This window comes from Sciurus vulgaris (genome assembly GCF_902686455.1).
Source record: "Sciurus vulgaris genome assembly, chromosome: 6".
Taxonomy (NCBI): Eukaryota; Metazoa; Chordata; class Mammalia; order Rodentia; family Sciuridae; genus Sciurus; species Sciurus vulgaris.
In genome coordinates, this window is record NC_136466.1 from 63,861,296 (window position 1) to 63,869,165 (window position 7,870).

General features: G+C 39.0%; 1 protein-coding gene across 2 annotated transcripts; it reads right to left on the reverse strand.

Annotated features, from left to right (window-relative positions):
• Nucleotides 1-268: 268 nt before the first annotated feature.
• SPINK14 (serine peptidase inhibitor Kazal type 14 (putative)) lies at nucleotides 269-7,253 on the reverse strand. Of its 2 annotated transcripts, none has more exons than XM_079144798.1 (5): nucleotides 7,204-7,253; nucleotides 6,004-6,145; nucleotides 4,922-4,965; nucleotides 1,531-1,667; nucleotides 269-579 (listed from the first exon to the last, which is right to left on the reverse strand). In XM_079144798.1, exons 2-5 carry the CDS (start codon nucleotides 6,071-6,073, stop codon nucleotides 534-536), a joined length of 297 nt encoding a protein of 98 aa, XP_079000924.1. In that variant the 5' UTR covers nucleotides 6,074-6,145; nucleotides 7,204-7,253; the 3' UTR covers nucleotides 269-533. The 2 variants fall into 2 exon arrangements, with proteins under 2 accessions (XP_079000924.1, XP_079000925.1); XM_079144799.1 differs by lacking the exon at nucleotides 7,204-7,253 and adding an exon at nucleotides 6,779-6,990.
• Nucleotides 7,254-7,870: the final 617 nt, after the last annotated feature.

A 7,870-nucleotide genomic window follows, 5' to 3' on the forward strand; every position in this document is an offset into this window, starting at 1 on the left:
CATAGCTCTTTTATTATTATTTTTACATACCAAAGAAGTATGGAAGAAAAATTGTCACATTCCAGAGAAGACAACCCAGAGGCTTTCTACACATTACTTCACTGTTCACAGGACTTTAGAGAGCTGATTAATCCCAATGTTTGTCTTTGACCTATGGATCACTTGTTCCATTTATTCTACTTAATGAAATTTGAGATGCAAGTCAAATAAGACTTTTAGAAAAGTTTTATTTATTTATTTATTTGTTTGTTTGTTTGTTTATTCGCAGTGCTGGAGTTGTAATCCATGGCCTCCAGCATGCTGGGCCAAGCACTCTACCTAGGAGCAACATCTCCAGCTCAGAAAAGTTTATTAGGGAAAATATGGAAGACAGTAAATCAATGAGAGAAGAGACCCATCGAAGGACCCTCAAGATATCTGCTGAAAACTCTCTGTCCATCAAGAACCCATTGAGGAGAGATGAAGCAGGGATGAGATTGAAGAGGATGGTTGTGAGCGACAGAAGAGGTTATTTTCTTCCATATCATATCCACTTAGCACCTTCCATCGTGGTAAAACTTTATTCTTCCACGAGATTTCCTAAGAGTTACAATAAGCATTTCATTAGTAGAATATCAAAGCCACAAAAATACTTTAAAAAATTATCTAGCACCCTTGTTTTATATTTGAGAAATTAAGATTCAGAGTATAAAGGAAATGACTAAAGACAAAAGCCAAATTATTGAATTTCCTACCCAGTCATATTTCCATGATTTTAAGATGTAATTGTTGTAAGTTATTATGACATATGCTACAGTATTTTTGAAAACAAGCTGTTAAATTAGGCCTAAGCTTGTGATGTGTGAAGCATACCAGCCCTCACCTATTTGGTCCAAATTCTCATTCTTTGGTTGAATTACTCGAGTGGGATGACCTGGGGTTTGCACATTTCTGTCATTGCCTCTGTACAAAATTACAAAATGATCGTTGGAGGAGGGCTCCAGTCTGATACCTTAAGGAAACTTTTTGCTCCTTCCAAATGCCCTGGTTCATGTAGGCATCAACTCTGAAAACATTGAATGGATGTGAGATTTCAGGGTCTCATCACGGACTTCATGTCATGTAAATCCAAAAGTCCGAATACTGAGTCAGATGAAGGACCCAAATGTTGAAAGTTACCTCATTCTAGTTAAGAGTTTCGGACACATAAGAGGTGGAAGATACCTAAGAGAAGTCAAAATTATAATCTGTCTTAAAATCACAGAATTTGGGAACTCGAAGGCGTATTTAAGAACTTCAAGTAGAATCTGACCAACCACCATACCCAAACAGAAAGAACCTGAGGAACACAGTTCAGTACAATGTGTCTGCTTTCTACTCCAGTGGGCTGTCTAGTAGCACATGTCCTTCTGAGTGGAGGCTGATTGCTATCTGTAGAAACCCGAGCAAATCCCTGGCTTCAAGCCTGGGGTCCTTGACCTTTCTAGGTAGATAGCAATTGCTATGAATGAGCATGGCCATAGTTTCCTTTTTTCCCCAAGAAGTACTCACAAGCTCTCAAGACATAAGATGCAGGGATTGTCATAGGTTACAAAATTGGTGCCACAGATGGGTTGTTTTAAGTCAGGGCAGGGGTCTGGTCTTTCATTGAACCAACTCAAGTCCACTTTCTTATAAGGACATTTGATCTGAAATTGAGTTGAAAAGAATGATACAGTAAGAGCCATGCTCAGACAGGTGTATCACCTTTGGACTTTATTAGGAAAATCTAAGCATAGTCATTACCATATTCCAGTCTCAGAAAGAACTCTCACAGACTCTAGGACTAGAGCCTATGCATATTCCACTAAATAACCACACAGTACCTTTGTTGTTAGGATCTCCTTGGCAATTGAGAACAGAGGCCTGGTATGCTATAATTGGGTGGCGGAAGTGGATAAATGAAGAGTGTGTCTGGAAAATTGATCTTCTCTCTCAATCTCCTTTATACCCATATTATTAACTATGAAATAGCATTAGATATTTTCTATGCCACTCAGCTAAGGAAACTGAAGCCCAATAGTAGGAAAAGATATTTCACTAAAAACTATGAGTCTTAATTTAAAATATTTATTTTATCAAATATTATCCACTGTGAGAACTTTCAGTGCTGTCTTCTATCTCAAAGTTATGAAATGTGAGATCATTTAAAATAAGCTCCCTAATTTTGTAGGTAAACCTGAAAACAAAAGAAGAGGCATTCTCAACGGGGACTGGGACCCAGGTGTAATTACTTACAGGGGAAGTTCTTCCCTGGATAGTGTGGTGTCATTGAAGTGTGGAGCTTGGTGGTCTCTGGGGCTCTACAGGTACCATGAGATTGGTATTGATAAAGCACCACAGATACACTGTGGAGAGAGGGTTGGGCTGGGAGTAATGTCTGAGTTCAGAAGCTCTTCCCCTTTACCCAATCCCATCTTCACGGCAAGTCCACCACCACCACTAAATTATCCCTCTACTTCCTTTATCTCCATTTCCTACAGTTTCAGCATCTAAATATCAGTTGAATGCTTTAGTTCTCTTGATTAAAATTCTTTTATTGCACTTCATTTTTCTTGGAAAAGAGACTTTCTTTTTAGAGTCTAAATGGTCCTAGGTGATCCAAATCCTCCCAAATCGTCAAGCTTTCTCTTATATCACCTTGTTCTTTGGACTTTCAGTTAGCTAGGGTTTTTTTTTTTTTCTTTTCCCAGTTGTCCCTTGTATTTTAGGTTGTCCTGACCACCTAGCCAAGCGTATTTTTACCTCAGTGTAAAATGATTCTTCCTTCAGAATTATACTGGTTATAATCCTCTTCCTCAGACCTATTCCTTGAAATATTTCTTGTTATACCTTTATTCAGTTTATAATGAGCGTTTGTATAAGTAGTCAACTAGTTGCATAACTAATTATATCCCCAAAGGGATGCTTAAGGTTTGTGTCTGATTAAACTAACCACTGTGGGTGCATGTGTCCAGCACATATATTGGCTTTTAGTATTGCTCCATCAATATTTGCTAGGTGAATAAAGGAGGTATAAGGTAGTTCAATCTGAATATAGATTCATTAGTAAAGATAGCATCAATGTCTATAAATCCAGCTTCTTTTTTCTTTCTCTTTGGAGAAAGAGAAATTCATGAGGTGAGGTGTCCTGCTGACTGCTTGAACTGTAACATCTGCCTCTCACCCCTTGGCTCCAGTCACACGGGTGCCTGAAGTGGAGTGTCCCCTCTGATATCTAGCTGAATGCTTCCTTTTTATCTTTCAGGTCTCCGCATATATGTCCCATGTCACAGATGCTTTCACCAGTCCCTTTATGCATCATCTCTATCCCCAATTAATGTTCTCTATCTTACTATTCTGTTTCTTTTATTCAAAGAAGTTAGTACCTTCTCTGCTTTTCCTGTCCATTTTTAAGCTTCAGGAGTCAAAGGAATATATCAGTTTTTCTCAATATGGTATCAATTCAGATAATTAATATTTCTTAAAGAAAATTGAGTAAATTTATTATTGTTAATAGATAACTGAGCAAGGACAGGTATTCTATGGCAAGCAGTCTTCTGAAGCGTGTTTATTCTAGAACTGAACTCTATGAGACCAGAGTATAAATTCTGGACAGATTCTGTGTACACTTTTGCTGGAGCTGTGTCTCTGAAGTTCAAACTGTCCTCAAAATTATCTTTCTCATCAGCCAACTCATGACTGACTTTTAAAAGAAGAAATGGAGTTAAATTCACTCCATACAATGCTTAAATCACAAATACTTCCAAAATGAAATATAGTGATGCAAATCTTTGCCAAAATAAAATAATCTTGCATTCATCTTTTCCCTCACTTAATATGCACTTATTGGCCTCACAATGCATGCAGTGTTCAGAGGAGCAGGCAAAAATGGAAAAGGCATCTCGAGTTTGCTCCCATACAAGTTGCAAACATAATTTGGGCCCCAGTTCAAAGGTCTTACTCTTTTATGTGTTCCTCCATCCATACTCCAATGTTGTTTCCTCTGTTTACAACCTGCATAACCCTCGTGTGAGCATCTAAAGACATTCATTTAGGCTCATTCACTCCAGGAGTTCCCTACACCAGACTCTGAGCTCCTTGAGAGCAGGACCCAGGGTAATACACAAGTCCAGGGGCTCTTTTTTTTTCTTTGCCGTGCTGGGGATCGAACCCAGGGCCTTGTGCTTGCAAGGCAAGCACTCTACCAACCAAGCTATCTCCCCAGCCCCCAGGGGCTCTATTTTTTTTTTTTTTTTTTGTAAACAAATGGGATACATATTGTTTCTCTGTTTGTACATGGAGTCAAGTCATACCATTTGTGTAATCATAAATTTATACAGGGTAATGTTGTTTGATTCATTCTGTTATTTTTTTCCCTTCCCCCCCACCCCTCCCACCCCTCTTTTCCCTCTATACAGTCCTTCCTTCCTCCATTCTTACCACCCTCCTTAACCCTAACCCTAAACCTAACCCTAACCCTAACGCTAACCCCTCCCACCCCCCATTATATGTCATCATCGGCTTATCAACGAGATCATTCGTCCTTTGGTTTTTTGAGATTGGCTTATTTTATTTAGCATGATATTCTCCAATTTCATCCATTTGCCTGCAAATGCCCAGGGGCTCTTAAGAACCTGTCACACCCTGCCGATAGTTGGCACTCATAAACATTCTCAGGAACTATGAAGGCTTTGTTGGTATACATATGAACAAACTCTGATTTGGTTCCCAGTTTGGATCACTCTACTTTGGGCTCCTATACCAGCAGTGTACCTACCAACCTCATATGAAGAGATCTTGAAGAATGTCATGGATAACCTTGCTATAGTAAAGTTCCAAATGATAATTCAAAACATTTAAAAAAAAAAAAAAAAACCTTCAAATTAGAATCCCAGTCCTGGAAAATCTAGTGGACAATTACCTTAATAATTCCATGTGGTGGCCACCAGTGTCGAGGGCCTGAAACTAGAGAATGCATGAAAATAGTTACAGAATCTAGTTCCTGGCAAATCACAGCTTACTCTGTTTGCAGAATTTTCTGATGTATTACAAAGGAAGCTTTCAATAATTGAAAACACTATAAATATATGTATTGATTCATTAAAAAATGTGGAATAGTACTTCTCCTGTGAATAATCAGCATTATTGTATCAATGTATCACCATTCCCATAAAGGTTACCAGCCCAAAACACTAAGAAGTTTTTATTGTTTTCTTTTGTTGTGGTGGTGTTTTATTTTGTTTGTTTGTTTTTTGTTTTTTGTTTTGTTTTGTTTTTTTAAGTATCAGGGGTTGAACTCGGGGTACCTGACCACTGAGTCATATTTTGTATCTTATTTAGGGGGAGGGTCTCGCTGAGTTGCTTGGCCCCTTGCTAAAATGCTGAGGCTGGCTTTGAACTTGAGATCCTCCTGTCTCAGCCTCCTGAGCCACTGGGATTACAAGCATGCACCACCATGCCTGGTATGTTTGTTTTCTAACTAATACTAGTTAGCCTGTACTTGAGAGAATTAAATTCAGGTAACCAATATAGTAAAGAAATAAGATATGCTGGAACTCTGTGATCTTTTGCCTGATTTTAGATATGTGAAAAACTGAGATCTTAGTCCTTGAAACTAGATCTTTTTATGATTTCATTCCTCATCATGATATCATGATCCCCTTGAAAATAGGGTGAAGAATTATCAAAAGTCCAGGATTTCTGAGATGTGCTTTGGTGTAGGCTATTCACTTTTACATGTCATCTACTGAATTACCCAAGCCTCCTTATCCCTCTCTCTCTCTCTCTCTCTCTCTCTCTCTCTCTCTCTCTCTCTCTCTCTCTGTCTCTCTGTGAATAAATATGCATATATTATATACATACACACAAATTTATCATGTATATACTATATGTAAATGATCCAATTAAACAACTTTTAATTTAAAGTTTTGCCTTTCTGATTACAACTTGTCAAAGTTTACAAATCAACCTTATGTTCTTGTCAGGATCAGCCAAAGTACTCACCTAAAGTTGATACAAACTGTATCCAAATGAAGAACAAAAGAGAGCAGAGTACCCAGAAAGATTTAACCATTTTCCTCTTGGCCTGTTCTTGGACTGATGCTCTGAGACACTGCCTCAGTCTGTAACCCTCTGTTACAATCACCTAGGTGAAGATAAACAGAATATTAAAGATATTGAAATAAGCAGCCCTCTTCAGCAAGTCCATTGTCTTTGTAGCACACTACATTTGGAAACCCTATTCCATCCTTTCTCAGGAACAAAGCTTAGGAAATGAGAAACCTTGATTAACCATAAAGACGAAAAGATTGAAAGTATAGAGCTCAGGGATAGACTTGTAAATGTTCAATACATGTAAATCAGAAGACACTGCACAATTTATTATTTTAGTGTGAAAGTACTTTAGATGTCTTGAAAAGGCAACACCTTACCTGGAGTTTCACCCACATTCATATTTTTGAGAGAATACTAAGTAATGTGGCCACTACAGACTCCTAGACAACAGTGCCTCCACAGAGGAAATAGGTCTGTATTTATTCACGAAGTAGAAAATAGCTCTTCGGATCAAAACAAAGATTCCTGATATTGCAGGCAAGGTAGGTTATGCTGAGAATCTTCTGATTTGAAAGCTAGACTCTTGGGACTTCCTAACAAGCTGTAGAGGAAGAAAAACCATTCTGTGCCATCTCATGTCTATTTTAATCCAGACACAAAGACGGAGAAGAAAGTGAGCAAATTTTCCCTCAGGATCAATTTCCCCTATAGCAGCATTACTGACCTCAGATAATGGAATCCACACGTTCTGGGGTCTGACCAAGACCACCCTTAACTCACTCTGTATCCCTAGTCCTGCAACAGTGACCTGGTTCTCCCTGTATCCTTTAGATCTCTGCTCTGTAATAGGTGTGAAGGTAATTTATATAAACTCACTGATATGCTCTGGTGGGATATGGGTTATTTAAAACATTACAATGTCTCCATAAAACTCCATTCCCCAGAATTGTTGGAAGTTTCTGGCACTATGTCCTGGACTGCCAACTCTGCCTGCTCTGAGATAATCATGGACTTGGTAAGCACACCCACATTTCATTCTGAAATCTCCCCTAGATTCCTGCAGGAATGAAGCACCAACAGAAACAGCCAGAGATCTAAAGCACCAAGCCAGAAGACTCTCTCCCCATCCCTCATGCATAGCTGACCCACCTTAGAAGAGAAAAACCAGAGGAATGTAGGTGCCCTCTGTGACTAGTGCTACTCCTTTAAGGTGCATGACTTAGGGCCTCAGGAGAGGACAGAGTAGCTGCTTAGGAGAGCCAAGGCACTGGAGCATCATGTGCTGGTCTGAACAGGCCCTGGGAGGTCCACCTTTCACCTTGAATCAGGTCAAACCTTGGCAGAGGGTATTGAGAATGACTTGAGGCAATGAGAACAGATCACTGGAAAAGGCAGCCCTTAATAGGCAGCCAAGAGAAGAGGCAATCTAACTGTGAGGGAGCATGCCTGGTCAGAAAGAGCTCAGCAGAAAATCATTACATGTTCTACAACAATAACTAGTACCTTTAATCTGAATGAAAAAAAAAAGTGTGGAAACAACTAAGGCAAAGAAGGCAGGGATAGAAATTTGCAGTGATGCATGAAATCCATGGTTGCTGTTTGCCACGGGTGTAGCCTTGTTCCTAGAGCAATCCTGAGCCTTTGTGATTTTAACAGGGAGGACACATTATCCTAGCTGAGTGTCTCCTGTCACTTCTGATCTCTGCCTTCCTTTCTGTAAAGACCAAATTTTCTTTTGTAATGGAAACACATGTTCACTTAGAAAATTTGGAAAATAGAAATATAAAAAAAGAAATAAAAAGAAAGTCTCACAAAT